The sequence below is a fragment of the Palaemon carinicauda genome, chromosome 1 (assembly GCF_036898095.1).
Source record: "Palaemon carinicauda isolate YSFRI2023 chromosome 1, ASM3689809v2, whole genome shotgun sequence".
In the NCBI taxonomy this organism is placed as follows: domain Eukaryota; kingdom Metazoa; phylum Arthropoda; class Malacostraca; order Decapoda; family Palaemonidae; genus Palaemon; species Palaemon carinicauda.
This window is the reverse complement of record NC_090725.1, coordinates 185445272-185462720: the sequence shown is the minus strand read 5'-3', so window position 1 is coordinate 185462720 and position 17449 is coordinate 185445272. Positions and strand designations below refer to the sequence as shown.

The window sequence follows — 17449 nt, the reverse complement described above, 5'->3', positions numbered from 1 at the left end:
TTAATGTGGGTAAGAGTAAGGTTATGAGATAAACGAGAAGGGAAGGTGGTGCGAGGTCGAATGTCATGTTGAATAGAGAGTTACTTGAGGAGGTAGATCAGTTTAAGTACTTGGGGTCTGTTGTTGCAGCAAATGGTGGAGTGGAAGCAGATGTACGTCAAGAGTGAATGAAGAATGCAAAGTGTTGGAGGCAGTGAAGGAGTGGTAAAGAATAGAGGGTTGGGTATGAATGTAAAGAGAGTTCTGTATGAGAAAGTGATTGTTCCAACTGTGATGTATGGATCGGAGATGTGGGGAATGAAAGTGACGGAGAGACAGAAATTGAATGTGTTTGAGATGAAGTGTCTGAGGAATATGGCTGGTGTATCTCGAGTAGATAGGGTTAGGAACGAAGCATTGAGGGTGAGAACAGGTGTAAGAAATGAGTTAGTTGCTAGAGTCGATATAAATGTGTTGAGGTGGTTTGGCCATGTTGAGAGAATTGAAAATGGCTGTCTGCTAAAGAAGGTGATGAATGCAAGAGTTGATGGGAGAAGTACAAGAGGAAGGCCAAGGTTTGGGTGGATAGATGGAGTGAAGAAAGCACTGGGTGATAGGAGGGTAGATGTGAGAGAGGCAAGAGAGCGCGCTAGAAATAGGAATGAATGGCAAGCGATTTTGACGCAGTTCCGGTAGGCCCTGCTGCTTCCTCCGGTCGCCTTGGATGACAGCGGAGGTAGCAGCAGTAGGGGATTCAGCGTTATGAAGCTTTCATCTGTGGTGGATAACGGGGGAGGATGGGCTGTGCCACCCTAGCAGTACCAGCCGAACTCAGTTGAGTCCCTTGTCAGGCTGGGAAGAACGTAGAGAGGAAATGTTCCCCTTTTTTCATTTGTTTGAGGTTGGCTACCCCCAAAATTGGGGGATGTGTCTTGGTATATGATGATGATGATCAATTGGGGGATTAGTATACAGTACTCAAAAACCTGGACTGTAAGGAAGTCTAGGACATAATTCGATTGATTGTGGGAAACTAAATAACGTATCTCTTCTTCACTGGCTACCCACCACCAATAGAGAGTGGGAGTTAGCAATATGAACATCAGGGGAGGTTAATAGAAATAAATGGATTGTTTAAAATAAATTATTTCTATACTCACCTGATTTTCATGTACATGACTATCCTCTTCCCCAGCTAACTAGTGCCATCAAAATGATAAGGTAATTTTGACTTTTAAGACTGAGGAAAATGATATGACAGCTTAGTATTATCTGAAAATTCCCGGAGTATGTTTAGTAGAGGTAATAGTATATTAGAAGGATAGAAAACGGTAATTTTTCAATATTTAGGGCTAACTTCTATATAACTAAGCTTTTGGAGAGGCAAACAATATGAACTTCATGTGAGTATAGAAATGAATTTCATCATCAAAATTCTACTTTTTTTAAAATTTTCAAGTGCTGTCAAATATCTCTGAATTGCAGTGTGTCTTCTCAGTGCATAAAGCAAGAAAACCCATGCAATTTTTGACTGGTTAAATGATTTAAATACTTTTAACTCTAACTTCGATTGTTACTAAGGTTAGTTTTTTTCTTTATAGGCCACTCCACAGCTAGCATCAAAGAGAAAGAGCCTTCATGGACGGAAGCTTCGTCCACAGAGTGTTGTTGGTAGGTAAATTGGGACATAAGCATGAAATTAGTTTTAATATAGTACATAGTTTACTCAAATTAATAAATATGGCTTCTGCTACATTGATTTTGCCTATGTGACACAGACTTTTCTAGTAGATTACTTTTGCTCTTGGTACAGTACTAATATTTCTATGTAGATTTAGTTAACTTTGGTACTTTGCATGGTTAGAATTTTGAAAAGGTATCTTTTCTCTTGCATGCAGTTATTAGTGTTGTATGAATAGAATTTTATTCTTGCCTTTTAAGTTCAGTATACTGTGTATCATCTGCTGTGTTGTGACAACTTATTCCCATCAGCAATACCGGTATATACTGTATGTAATAATGGTAATTTCTTTTTTGAAATGGTAAGAAATACAGACAGTAGTAAATGAATGCTACAGCATTAGAAACTTCGTTTATTCGTAAATTTAGATGACTTATTTCATATTGAATACTTCTCATATTAGGACAAACCAAAGACTACTCATACTTGGCAGTTAGTAAAAATTATGTTGAAGCTAAATTATTATTATCAGTGTTTGCAAACTAAGTGATAGAGGGATAGAAATTGCTATTCAATTTATCTGGAGAAAGTTATGATTTCTTAAATTGGAAGTTTCAGGATTTGAAACTCCAAATAGTTTTCCTTAATAACTGAAATACGTGAAATTAAATTTTTGCTTCTTTATTATTCTGCAAGGTAACAAAATGCATTTTAGTAATTCACATGAAGTGGAGTTTATTGATTTGATTAATGTCATTGTGTAAGGCCCTAGACATTTTGAAGAGAAACTTTGATGAAAAAACCCGCAAGAGAGTAAAGAATACAACATTGGAAACAGGAATATGAGTAATAACTTTAAAACATTGCTGTATAATTTGAGAAGTTTAACCAAGGTAATGGTTTCACTTGGTAGTACCTTTTTGGGTGTGAGTTTATTGTAAATATGTTCTTACCATTTTTTCAAGAATATGAACATTATGACTCTTAAGGCTTCTTTGCTTCATTTACAATTATGAAATAAAGGATGTATATCTCTATTTTATTTGCCCTCTTCTTTTCATAACTTTATAGCTATGTTAATTTGGTTCCGTAGTTTTTTACTGATTTTTAACGTGCCTTATTGCATGACCTCTGGCAAATCCCTTTCTTTCATTTAGAGGAGAATCATGTTTGTAAACATGTATGAAATAGCTGATTTTAACCTATCATTGCACCTTATATATTCCCAAAGCTACTTTTTATTTCCTATCTTAGGTTTAAAGATTTTTTATTGGTTGCTCTTCTCTACACCTGAAGCAGATAGAATGTGCTTAGCTGATGCTTTGGATTTGCATGTCTGATGTATGTCGTGCTCCTATCCTTGCAGATTATGCAGAAGCTAATGCAGAGTCCCGGCGGGGTTCAGTCAATCGTCACAGTGCAGAAAGTATCTTAAATGAGGATTGTACTGATAGCTCATATGTTCCGAACAATTCTTACATAAATCTAGAGTTCCACAGTGAAAACCATTCATGGAATGATGATTCTGATGTATTTTTAAGCCTCCATGAAGCAGCAACCCTTCCAATTGGTTGCAGAGGCTTAGAGGTTAAAGAAAAAGAAGTTATTGAAGAGAAGTGTACCCTTACAATGCATGAGGGTAGGTTTTTCTGTAAATTACATATAAACAAAGTTGTAAGTCGTACAAGTACAATTTTTTTAGTTAGCTTTGAAATTGTTTTACAAACAAAATCTGCAAATATTTGCATATACTGTTAGGAAGTTGAGCTGAAATTATATATGATAAAATAAAATATAAACTATTTAGGATAATCTTTAGCATAAATCTTTGATATGATCTGCTGCTTGGTTTCATTAACATGCAGTATGGTCAGTAGTATAAGAGGGGCACAGTGGCAAGTACTGTATAAACCCCCTCACATTATGGTCTCTAGTTACTAAATGACATATCTTAAAGAAAAAACCAAAACAAATAAAGAAAAATCAAGATCATGGTATAAAGGACAAAAGATTAACTGAATATATCAATGAGATGATCCATCCTAGTTGTATAAGATTAACCCTAGTAACCATTAAAAGAAAGAGTGAGAGGCTTGGGAAACCCAATTAGGGGAAAATAAATGCTTTATGCAGATTAAGCTTACTAAATTGATAATTGAAAGTTCCTATAGGTTTGTCCATATACAAGGCATAAAATATAGTGTAAAGATATATTATTATTACATTTTATTCTTGGCTCATCACACCTCTGTAAGGAAAAGCTTCTATATGGTATGATTTTTTGTTGTGCCTTTCAAGATAATTAAAGAAAATTTTTATTTAAAGAAAGGCTATTGTGCATTGTGATATTACTTTATATATTTGGAAATGAAAGTAATTTTAGCAAAAAGGTTTTATTGGTACATTAGTTTTGTCATTTACTATGTAAATAGCAAAGTTTTAAGACCAGTTTTAGATGAAAAAAAGTCAGGGTTCACCCATTACACAAGAGAGACTTTTGAAAGTATGAAAATATTTATATTTTTTACCTCTGTTGTGTTGTTGTTAGGGTATTTCAATTGCATGTTCATTAATAGCATAGTAGTTTGGAAGGATTGACTTAAAATCATATAATATACTAATTCTAATTGCAATATTTAGTTTTGTGTTTAAGTAGAGTAAGAATATTTACCAATAATTTTATCTTTACGTATAGTACTGAACTCCGGCTCTGTTGTGTGAACCTGTTGGTAGGCTAGCTTAATTGTCCAAAACCTAGAATTTTCCATATTTGTACTGTAATATATTTTTCTACTTATTGTAGATAGGAAGGATCAACTTTACAGCATATAATGTGCTCAGTATAATCATATATTAAAGTTGTTTGTGTTTAAGTAAAATAAGAATAAGAATGAATTTTTTCTTTATTACAATACTTCTGTCACTAAAAACTTGTTTTGGGCAACTGGAATTGTTTACATTATTTGTCAAGAGATGGCTGTTGTGGTGGTTGTCCAAAACCTCAAAATTTGCAGGTTACCAGTATCTTGATATGGTATACAGGAAAATGATGCAAACAATTTTAAGAAAAGAAAAATAAACTTTATTTTAAAAACTTGTAATTCACAATAGTTAGTAGGTAAGCAGCAGCTGCTGTATAAAAATGGTTGTTTGCCATTTAAGGGCTGTGGCAATCGTGTTCAAGTAGTAGTAAATTTGCCAAACAACTACTGCTAGTTATCGGGTAAGATAATTTTACACAGTAGTTTGGAAAGATAGACTTAGAATCATATATACTTATTACAATTATATTGTTGTATTTAAAGGTAAGTTTATTATAGATAAGACTATTCGATTTTATCTTTATTGCAAAAACATGTTTTCGTAGTTGTAAAATACGGAGCGAAAATAGGAGGAAGAAGGTCAGGAATGACAATATGTAAATATTGAGTGAACAATGTAAACATTGATGTGTTCAAATTCACAAATTGTTTTAGATTTATAGTTTCTCGAGCAGAAATGCAGCTTACTTCGTAAACTTAAAACTTGAATATATAACAGTAACAACAATAAGTATTATGATTTTATGGAGGGTATTCTTTTTTTGCGATAGGTATTGACTAGTGATATTCTGACTCACTCATATTTGCCATGTTTATTACTTGTGATTTAGATAAAACAGCAAGTCTACTACAATTCAAACTGAAGTTAAAATTTTACTTTATAGCAGAGTCCCTTGACAGTGTGTCAGAACTGCCTAGTAGTTGTGGTCAGCTACAACATCTAGGCAAAGCTCGACCAAGGAGAGTAAAGACCAGAGCACCTACACGACCTATGGGCAGGGCTGATCTGGTTGAAGAGGATCATGATATTTCTGAAGGAGTTGATACCTTCTTTAGACCAGGCTCATCCACACCAACCACACCACTTATTTCACCTGATTCAGAGAATAGGTAAGATCATAAGCACCATTAAAAGTATGAGTTAATTTAAAAAAAACTGGATTAAGTCTCATTTCTTTAGTCATATGCCTTTTCATATGATTGTGTGAAATTTATTCTAGTAATGAAAGTGTACTACATCATCAATATGACATTATTTTAATTTGAGTGCTGTTTATTTTTATATAAAGCAGATTTTGCTTAATTAAGATTGGTAGTAATTTGAATTTAGATTTTAGAAATTTAATCAACATTCATTCTTCAACATAATGTATATATCCCATGCAGTGCATGTAAATAAATGAATATACTGGTAAATTTGCACAGAATGTGTCCTTGGGAAACTTGCAATCATTACTTTGAAAAAGAAATTTCCATTTGGATCTCCAAGAGCGAACCAAGTGTATTAGGAAGATGAAAGTACTTGAAATTCTATGTGGGTGTAAAATTTTCTTCAATGGAGTACAGCTCTCTTCAACGACTTGCCATATATTGATATGGTTCAGCCTTTCAAAGTTGAAATTTTTTTTAATATATATATATATAGATATATATATATATATATCTATATATATATATATATATAGATATATATATATATATATATACCTATATATATATGCCTATATATATATTATATATACATATATATATATATATGTCTATATATATATATATATATGTCTATATATATATGTGTCTATATATATATATGTCTATATATATATATATATATATACATATATATATATATATATGTCTATATGTCTATATATATATCTATATATATATATATATATATGTATATATATATATATATATGTATGTATATGTGTATATATATATATATATATAGATATATAGATATATATATATGTCTATATATCCTTAAACTACTCTCTTAGGAAGGCTGGTAATAAACCACTCTGCTCTGACCAAAATGGTTCAAATCCTAAACCCCCTTCCTCCCCCCCCCATGCCCAGCTGCTGACCCGAGCGCCATCTTGACCTTAGGTCCTCAGTTCTTGCTGGTCAGTCGTGACGTGTTACCTCGTGTTCCCTGTGTTCCCTTGTGTTTTCCTGTGTCCTTTCTTGCATCATTGCCCTGGGCCTTCTGCTGAGAAAGCATGTGGCGCTTTCTTATGTAAGGAAGAAGTTGATCCTCATGCCCTTTGTTCCACGTGTCGGGAACAAAGGTGTGCGAAGGATGCTACTTGCCCTGAATGCGTTGTTTGGCCCGACTGGCGATGGAAGTTAGTCGGGATGAAGAAGAAGGCCAAGAAGGAGAAACGTCGGTAGAGTCGCCCTCGGCCAGGTCGACTCCGGTACAGGTGAAGTCCCCAAGGTCATCCTCAGTCCCCGTCGATGGCGGGGACATAGGCGAGTCTGTTGCCGGGTCTCAACTGATTGTTGAGCCCTTTGTTCCGTCGGGTGAGGCCCCTGTGGCGGATCCCTTATTATTGTCTTGGTAGCGGTTCCGGCCGTAACCCCGGTAACCCAACTGCCTTCTCTGTGTGTCGTTCCAGGTCCGTCATCGGGAACGTGCGATCCTTATTGTCAACGTTGTGTGACGGGCTCCTCCGATGATGTTCTGCCGCCCTGGTCGGCCGTGCGTAGGACCCCGGGATGTTCGCCGAGAGACGACGAGCAGCCTTTGGGATGAAGGAGACGTTGGAGTGCGATGCACCCACCCCGAGCCGTCTCCCTCAGTCTTGTCGACAACCCCAGTGGTGGGGAAGGCCGGGTCATTGACACCGCGGGACAACAAACCTCACAAAAATAAGAGAGCCAAGTGTTCTCCTTCCTCAACGGAAACCGATCTTCGGACGGGACCTCCTTCAAGAGTTCCTCCTCTGGCGAGAGGAGAAGGCGCAGGGGGCGCAAGTGGAGCCGTTCGCGGTCATCCTCGAGGTATTCAAAAAAAAAAAAAATAAATAAATAAAAGAAGAGAGCCAAGCGTTCTTCTTCCTCCGACGGAGACCGATCTTCGGACGGGACCTCTTCGGAGAGTTCCTCCTCCGGCGAGAGGAGAAGGCTCAGGGGGCGCAAGAGGAACCATTCTCAGTCATCCTCGAGGTACTCTAGAAAATGTTCTAGGTTGTCCTGGAGGCGGCACAGGCGCCGCAGGAGCAGCAGCAGGAGGAACAGGCGGCATTGCAGGCATGGCAGTTCCCATTCACCAAGGAAGGCCGATAGGGATTCCCATGTGCCCACCGCAGCAGGGGTTGCCCGTGGGACGGGGGCCCCGAGAGGAGAGCAGAGCCTGAGGTTGACTCCCGGGTCTATCCGGCCTGTCCATCGGCCGCCCACCCAGCGGTAGGCCCCTTGCAGCCAAGAATGGGTAGGGGTCACCCAGTGACCCCGCAGAGGGAGCCTAGAGGTGGGAGCTCCCCAGGCATGGTAAGGCCCCGTTCGAGTGAGGCGGGCAGGGCCATACCCCCCCCCCCCAGGCGCTCCTCGATACGGGTCTCCCCGCTTGGGTGGTGCCCTCGGCTACCCCCTCAGGTTCGACGAGTGATCTCCACCGTCCACTGCAGGAGGGGCTGGCCGTGGGATGGGGGGCTCGAGAGGAGAGAGGAGCTCATGGTTGACTTCCGGGCCTCTCCGGACGGTCCATCGGCCTCCCGCCCAGCGGCAGGCCCCGTGCAGCCGAAAGTGGGTAAGGGTCCCCTAGTGATCCTGCAGAGGGAGCGTAGGGGTGTGAGCTCCCCAGGCATGGTGAGGCCCCGTTCGAGTGAGGCGGGCAAGCCCATGATCTCAGTCCATCCCTCAAGCAGGAAGTACCTTAGGCTAAAGTGGGGGCAGGTAGCTTACCGGTTCACCACCCTAGGCTTCTGCCTATCCACGGCCCCGCAGGTTTGCACAAGAGTGTTCTCCCTGGTGTCGGAGTAGGCGTACAAGAGCAACTTCCGACTCCTACGTTACCTAGATGATTGGTTACTGCTTTCAGTGTCAAAGGGACTCTTGGAGCAGCAACTGGACATTATGTTAGCCTTCTGTGAGGAACTGGGTATTTTGGTAAATATGGAGAAATCCCAGCTGACACCAGTAAGGAGGACAGTATATTTGTGGATGGAGCTGAACACGACCTTGGCGAAGGCCTTCCCCTTCGAGGAGCGCATCAGGAACCTTGGAGAGATTTCCAGGCCACTCCTCCAGGGCCTCCCTATGAGGGCCAAGGACTGGCAGAGGCTACTCGGTCACCTGGCCTCCCTAGAGAAACTGGTGTCTCAAGGCAGGATCAAACTGAGGCCCCTTCAGTAGAATCTAAAAGATCACTGGTGCCAGACCGGTTCCCCCACTCAGGTGGTCCCGCTGTCCACCGAGGGGAGGGTGGCCCTACAGTGGTGGTCCCTGCCGGAGAACTCCAGGCGGGGCACCCCGGTGACGGATTCCCCCATGGTGACATTGCTCTTCACGGATGCCTCTAAGGAGGGTTGGGGCGCCCACCTGACCTCTAACACACCACAAGGCTAGTGGTCGCAGGCAGAGAGAGCTCTCCACATCAACGTCCTGGAGATCTTGGCCATGCAGAGCTCCCTGTTAATCTTCAAAGGGGAGCTAGAGGACAGGACGGTAGCCCTGTTGTGCGACAACGCCGCTGTGGTGGCGTATGTCAAGAAACAGGGAGGCCTTCACTCCAGGGAGCTCTGCCTCATAATAGAAAATATCCTAGAATGGGCCGAGAGGAGACGCATAGACCTCACGGCGTGGTTCATTCCGGGAAAACGAAACGTCACAGCGGACGGTCTCAGCAGGAAGGGCCAGGTCCTAAGTGCCTAATGGTCCCTGAACTCTCAGGTGGCCAGGGAAGTCCTGGAGAGGTGGGGTTCCCCTGTGATAGACCTGTTCCTAACAAAACTGACCGCAAAGCTCCCGGTCTACTGCTCCCCGGTACCAGACCCAGGGGCCGAGATGGAAGTCGCATTTCAGCACTCCTGGGACATGGACATCTACGCCTTCCCACCCTTCGGGGTTCTAAGGAGGGTGTTGAACAGGCTCTTCTGGTCCAGGGGCACGAAGATGACCCTCGTGGCTCCTTGTTTTGCCCGAGAGGGAGTGGTTCACGGACCTTCAGGCTTTGGCGTCATATCCCTCGTGGCCTCTTCCTCTAAGACAAGACCTCCCGTGTCAGTCGCATTTCCTAAAGTTACACGAAAACCCGCTGGGGCTCCCCCTTCACGCATGGCGACTATCGAGTGCCTGCTGAAGAGGGATGGTTTCTCGGGTTCAGCGGCCTCCTACATTGCGGGTTATGTGCGAAAGTCCTCAGCCGCAGTGTATCAGGCCAAGTGGGCTACCTTTTGCAAATGGTGTAAGAGTAAGGGAGTGAAGCCACTGGAGGCATCCATCCCCCTGATAACAGACTACCTAATCTTCCTTAGGATGGAGAAGAAGGTCTCGGTACCAGCGGTCAAAGGAATTAGGGCTGCCCTGGGGCAGGTCTTCAAGCTGAAGGGCCTGCACTTAGGGGCCTCGGATCAGTTATCCATGCTGATCCGCAACTTTGACCAGTCATGCCCCCCGCAAGCCTCGAGGGTCCCCGCTTGGGATGTCGCCAGGGTCTTGGACTTCTTGAAGAGATCCCCGTTCGAGCCCCTGAAGGATATCTTGGACAGGGAGCTCACATTGAAGACAGTCTTCCTGTTGGTCTTAGCATCCTCCAAGAGGGTGAGCGAACTGTACGGACTCTACAGCGAGGTCTCCCACTCCAAAGGGTGGAAAGACATCTTGTTTAGATTCTCTCCGTTCTTCGTGGCGAAGACGCAGAACCCCTCGATGGTGGATTCAAGGTTTGAGGAGTTCTCTGTTCCAGCGATAGCCTTCTCGGGGGACCCAGAAGACTTACTCCTATGTCCAGTAAGAGCAGTCAGGAAGTACTTGGATAGAACAGCCAGGTACCTTCCGGGTCTCTCCTCCCTCTTCATCTCCATGGGCCTGGTCAAGAAGGCAGTGTCGAGGAATACGGTCTCCTTTTGGTCGCGAGAGGTCATTAGGAGGGCTTATGAGACTTCCGGAGTGCCTCCCCCCCAAAACACGCTAAGCCTCACGACATCAGGGGCTTGGGTACCTCCTTGGCCTTCTCCAAGAACATGGCAGTTTCTCAGATCGTAAAGGGCGGGGTCTGGAAGAGGCAGTCTACTTTTACAGCCCATTACTTAAAAGACGTTACAAGGAAGACGTTAGATACCTTCTCGTCAGGTCCTGTGGTGTCAGGTCTTCGAAGATCAGGTGTGAAGGTCCTACCAGGTTCCGTCGCGATAGGGTTAGTGATGCACATACGTCCCCCCTTATCCCTCCTGAACCCCCACCTACCTATTCCCCCCCCCCCCCCTGCATTCCCTATGCCATTGGAGCAGAAGGGAACAAATGTGGGATGGAATAGGCGAGTTATCAATTAGCTGTTGGGTGTTTTATTAATGTGTGGTATGTGATTCTCGCCCCCACCCCCATCCCCCCCACCGCTGGGTGGGCCCATCCGTCTGCCATGGGTCCACTTGCCCCTGAGGTCAGGGTGGTCCTAGTCCTAGTTCACCCCCGGCTCCTAAGTATGTGAGTGCCTGTTCACCAGGGGACGGACGGGAAGGCAATAACCCGAAAGTAGTTTGAGGTAAGTATCATTAGAAAAAATAGGAATTACTTAAAATTTCTGATTTATTCCGACGAGATACTTACCTCGAACTACTTTCTTAGGAGACTCATAAGTCTCCTATTATTATTATTATTATTAAATGCTAAGCTACAACCCTAGTTGGAAAAGCAGGATGCTATAAGCCCAGGGGCCCCAACAGGGAAAATAGCCCAGTGAGGAAAGGAAATAAGGAGATAAGGAAAAATAGAACATTTTAGGAATAGTAACAATATTAAAATAAATATTTCCTATTTAAAATATAAAAACTTCAACAGAACAAGAGGAAGAGAAACTAGATAGAAAAGTGTGCCCAAGTGTACCCTCAAGCAAGAGAACTCTAACCCAAGGCAGTGTAAGACCATGGTACAGAGGCTATGGCACTACCCAGGAATAGAGAACAATGGTTTGATTTTGGAGTGTCCTTCTCCTAGAAGAGCTGCTTACCATAGCTAAAGAGTCTCTTCTACCCTTACCAAGAGGAAAGTAGCCACTGAACAATTACAGTGCAGTAGTTAACCCCTTGGGTGAAGAAGAATTGTCTAGTAATCACAGTGTTGTCAGGTGTATGAGGACAGAGGAGAATCTGTAAAGGATAGGCCACACTATTCGGTGTCTGTGTAGGCAAAGGGAAAGAACCGTAACCAGAGAGAAGGGTCCTATGTAGTACTGTCTGGCCAGTCAAAGGACCCCATAACTCTCTAGCGGTAGTATCTCAACGGGCGGCTGGTGCCCAGGCCAACCTACTACCTAACTAAGAAAGTAGTTCGAGGTAAGTATCTCTTGTCGGAACAAATCAGAAATTTTAAGTAATTTCTATTTTTTCTAACGATACTTACCTAAAACTAGTTTCGGGTTATTACCCTTCCGTCCGTCCCCTGGTGAACAGGCACTCAGAGTTTGAGCTAAGTTGGAGCGAGAACTGAGGACCTAAGGTCAAGATGGCACTCGGGTCAGCAGCTGGGCATTGTGGGGGGTAGGATTTGAATCATTTTGGTCGAAGCTGAGTGGTTTATTACCAGTCCTCCTAAGAGAGTAGTAATGGGTAAGTATCATTAGGAAAATTAGAAATTACTTAAATTTTTTTATATATATATACATATAATATACAGTATATATTTATATACTGTATATATGTAATATCTATATACAATATATATATATATATATATATATATATACATATACATATACATATACATATACATATATATATATATATATATATATATATATATATATATATATATATATATATATATATATATATAGGTTGAGTTACATCCACAACCTTCTTAAGAGAGAAAGTTGTGTTGTCTGGGTATACTCAGTGACTTTATTCACAAAATCCTTTACTTATACATAACCTGGATAAGATCAAAATATAGTTCTCACCCACTGTCATTTTCATGGGACATTAGCCTTGGTATTGTGAAACCAATACCTCATGAGGTGTCTGGATGCTCATTTCACACAACAGATAATTTTCATTTCAACACTAAAGTGAACTAAAAGTGCTGTCTGTGAAAGTAAGCTTTGGGGAACACTAGATAATTTTGTTTCATTTGTTACATCAGAGCCAAAAATTATTTTAAGAAGCAAGACTCTGCCCCTTTAAAACAATGGGGCAATGTTATTTTGAGGTAATTTCAAACTCTCCAACTTCCTTTTTGTCTCTTGATCGATTTATCTAATTAAAAAAGCATTTGAAAGATAATTGCCTTTACAAAGGAAAAGTAATAAGAAATCTTGACATCATTGATTTTTTTATGTATCATTTTATCAATATGAGACACTTTCAATGGGGAATATTTGACATGTGGAAGTTTTTTGATTTTCAAGAAAGTGATTTTCAAGATTGTAAGCAATAGAATTCCCAATCTTTTTCTGTTTGAATGACAAAAGTTTGGAGGCAATTTTTCTCCGAAAATGTAGTTTTGTGAAAACAGCTTTAAAGTTTTTTTTTATTTTGTAGAGCTTGATTATATAAAATTTAGTAAGTATAAGTATGGGCTTTTAGCGGTAATTTTACTCATTATTGAGGATCATAAGGACATTTTCATCACATTTCAGTGTTACTTACTAACCAGTGGAAAGCCCTTCCCTCAAATACACATGATATACAGCATGCTACATGAACTAAATGCGTACACATTAACAAGACGTAGCTAGCATAATACATTAATGAGGTGTGGCAAGCGTAATATATTCTTGTCTGTGTATTTTTATTGGCAAATATTTTGCTCCTGGTCTATTTAGTTATTGTCTCTTGACACCCTATGCATATTTCAACAAATTCATAACATCAGAATTGTAATTATATGGACGAGCAGAAAAATGAAACAAGGAACATAAGTGTAGTAAAAATTTCTTTGACTCCAATATTTGATATAAAAAGCTAATAATCTAGTCCTTGAGAATCAGAAAAGGGTGGTGCTGCAGTATATGGGTATGTGGGGTATTAAAATGAATAGTTTAACAAATTGTATTAAGAAAAAGTAAATAAATATGTATCTAGGTCAGAAAATTATTGTGTAATGGATATGCAAAAAGGACTTTTTAGCAATAAAACTAATTATTTTAATTAAGATAGCTACTTGAACCATGAAATATCAATGTTCTCTTAGCCAAAAAGCAATAATCTGAATTTCCAAAATTTCAACCAGAGGTCCTGAGTTGCACTCCTTAGGGGTAAGATTTTGCCTCAGTTCCTGAACATGTTTTCATAAGTGAATGAAAGCTTTTAAAGAGAAAACAGGTTTCTGTGTCCAGTAAGACTTGTTTACTAGTATTTTGACAAAACTACAGTATTATTGTTAGTGTCCCACATTTGTGGGATTAAGGTCCTTTATTGCCCTTTGACTGAAAATAGTCATTCCTTTGGTCATAGAAGCTCACAAAGAAAATGGTTAGAATCTAATAAAAAGCTTGAAAGTTAAATTACATATTAACATTGCTGCTACTTCCCTTAATATTTATATAAATATTTCTTTGGAAAGAGTTTTAACAGCAGCTCAGTGGCATATCAAGTCAGTTTTTGCCAAACATTATCTTGAAGAATCTTGGTTAGCTTATGAATGTTGCTGGATTCCAAGCTCCATCTTGGTTGCATGGCATGTAATCTAATTAATTTTGTGTTCAATTTAGTTTAAAACTGTCTACAACTACAGTTGTGTGTGGTTTTAATGTAATATGCAATTTGGAATCAATCAAGAGTATCCTTTAGATCAAGAAGTATCATTTAAAGGTAATTTACAGTCCTGTATTTAAAATAGCTTTAGTAAACAATCTTTGAGTCCTGTATTTCAAATCTTATTTTGAGATTTTTTTGTTGGAAGTAATTTAGAACAGATTAGTAATTCTTAACCATGATAGATTATATTGCTGTTACTTAAGATAATCCCTGGCATCCTACCTCCATCAGAGCGTGGAAGTCAGCAATGTTAATGTTAAGGTAGTAGGTTGGCCAGGACACTAGCCACCCGTTGAGATACTACCACTAGAGAGTTATGGGGTCTTTTGATTGGCCAGACAGTACTACATTGGATCCTTCTCTCTGGTTATGGTTCATTTTCCCTTTGCCTACACACACACACACACACACACACACACACACACACACACACACACACACACACACACACACACACACACACACACACACACACACAATAGTCTGGCCTATTCTTTACACATTCTCCTCTGTCCTTACTTCACTGTAATTGTTCAGTGGCAACTTTTCTCTTTGTAAGGGTAGAAGAGACTCTAGCTATGGTAAGTGGCTCTTCTAGGAGGAGGACTTTCCAAAATCAAACCATTGTTCTCTAATCTTGGATAGTGTCATAGCCTCTGCACCATGGTCTTCCACTGTCTTTTGGGTTAGAGTTCTCTTGCTTGAGGGTACACTTGGGCACACTGTTCTATCTTATTTCTTTTCCTCTTGGTTTGTTAAAGTTTTTATAGTTTATATAGGAGATATTTTTTTTTTAATCTTGTTACTCCTCTTAAAATATTTTATTTTTTTATTTCCTTTCCTCACTTTATTTTACCTGTTGGAGCCCCTGGGCTTATAGCATCCTGCTTTTCCAACTAGGGTTGTAGCTTAACAAGTAATAATAGTAATAATAAAAAGGGAGTTACATAGAAATAAGCAGGATTTGGTAATTAAATTTCTTATGTCTAAACTCGCTTGGTATTCACATACTTGCTTATCCTCCTTCCCACTGACACGTGGTATCAAGAGGGTAGGAATAACTGTTTTTTAAACAGAGGAAAGATAGGCTAGGTTCTGGCATTTCAGTTATGGGCTTCTTACTATTAGAATGTTCTATTATTTTACTAAAGGCATGTTTTTAATAAAGGCATTGAAATTGAAAAGATTTTGAAGTCGTTGAAAATTTTATGAAATATAGTTTGGAGAGCTTGGCGCTAAGTGAAACACATAACGGGATTGGTAAGGAAACCTTACACCAAAGCAATATATATATTTATTCAGGAAGAACAGGAGGAGTTGGAAGAGAAGGGTTAGGAATGATGATGACACCAAGAGCAGTAAAGGCACTAACTGAGTGGAGAGCTATAAGTAGTAGATTGTTACTTGCAAAGTTTAAATCAAAGCAGTGCAAAATGAGTATTATAATTTGCTATGCACCAATGAATGATTCCCCTGAAGAAAGGAAACATGAATGCTATGAAGAACTGCAGTGTGTAATAGATGAGATCCTATAGAGAGAGATGAAAATTTTGATTGGTCACTTACATGCTAAAGTTGGAAGGGGATAATTAAGGTATAGCGAATAGGTATTGATGGGCTTGGCAAAGTTGAAAATGAAAATGGGGCATGTTTTATTAGTTTCTGTTCAGCAAACATTATTGTCATTGGAGGTAATATTTTCCAGCACAAGGACATCCACAAATATACATGGAATTCACCATGTGGCATTTACAAAAATTAGATAGATCACATAACCGTTAATAGAAAGGAGGATGAATCTGAGAAATGTAAGAAGCTATAGAGGTACAGATATTAAGTGATCACCAGCTCATTGCCATACTGAAATTAAAACTGAAAGCACTCAACAGAAATGTAGATAGAATACCTAGGTTTGATAAAGCTAAGCTTTTAGAAGATGAATGCAGAGGAACATTGACAATTGAATGTAGGAATCGATTTGCAGCCTTAGAGACTTTAAAAGACGAAGAGCAGACAATTGATGAAGAATGGTGTGATATTAAGAACATATACTGTATCAGTCAGTTGGTAGTGAAGATTTGGGACATACAGTTACAGGAAGAAAGCCATGAACATGAAATGATACAAGGAATACTATATAAAGGAGACAATGAAAGAAATTGATTATTGAAAGTTTTCAAGGAATTAATGAAAATTACAGGGTTGAGTATGCTAAGTATTCTTTTATTGATAGAGAGGTCAAAAGAAGAGCAGAAATAACTGGAGAGAATATTAAACAGTAAAGCAGATGAGGTTGACAGAGCTATGAATTCAGTTAGTGGCTATGGTGTAAGAATCGCTCATAGAATTATTAATGAAATCTCTACTGGGGAAGAAGAAGAAGCATATACCCATCAAAAAGAGAGATGGATCTGTATAACAACAGAAGAGGAAGAAAGGCAATGTTGGATGGACTTAGTGTGGTTATGAATAGGAGATATGAAGGCAATAATTTGACTGATATACCTGAAGCTGATGAAGACCTTGATGTGCCCATGAATGAATTCAGTGTTTTTGAAGTCAAAGATATAATTAAAAAAATGAAGAGATGGAAAGCCCCTGGACACTATAGAATAACTGCTGAGATGATACTGGCTGAATATGAAGTGGACCCCCCAGAACACTTGCAAGATTATTTTGTAGAATGTGGCATGAAGAATCAAAACCTGATGAATGGGAATTAGAAGTGTTGGTGAAAATGGCAAAAAAAGGAGACCTAACTGATTGCAATAATTACAGAGGAACCACACTTACATCAAATGTCATGAAAATATGTGGTATGCTTAATCTAAACAGACTAGAGAGAAGATTGATGAAAAGCTGAGAGATGAACATGCAGGATTTAGAAAAGGTAGAAATTGTACTGATCAAATTTTCATTTTGAAAACATGTTGTACAGCAATGTATAAACTATAGAAATCCACTTTTGATGGCATTTCTGGACTATGAAAAAGCCTTTGATAACGTGCACTGGCCAATTTTGTGGAGAGTCCTGTTTTATTATGGAA

At 39.8% G+C, this 17449-nt stretch overlaps 1 protein-coding gene across 22 annotated transcripts in view; it reads left to right on the top strand.

Moving 5' to 3' along the window:
* Positions 1-17449, top strand: part of LOC137652986 (F-actin-uncapping protein LRRC16A-like) — a 702357-nt gene that overhangs the window by 588279 nt on the left and 96629 nt on the right. For 16 of the 22 annotated variants that reach the window (XM_068386421.1, XM_068386406.1, XM_068386493.1 and 13 more), the window contains 3 exons: positions 1581-1650; positions 3027-3299; positions 5367-5592. In XM_068386421.1, coding sequence (XP_068242522.1) covers positions 1581-1650; positions 3027-3299; positions 5367-5592 — 569 coding nt within the window. The remainder of the gene's footprint in view (positions 1-1580; positions 1651-3026; positions 3300-5366; positions 5593-17449) is intronic. The other 6 variants (XM_068386477.1, XM_068386465.1, XM_068386461.1 and 3 more) reach the window with 3 other exon arrangements.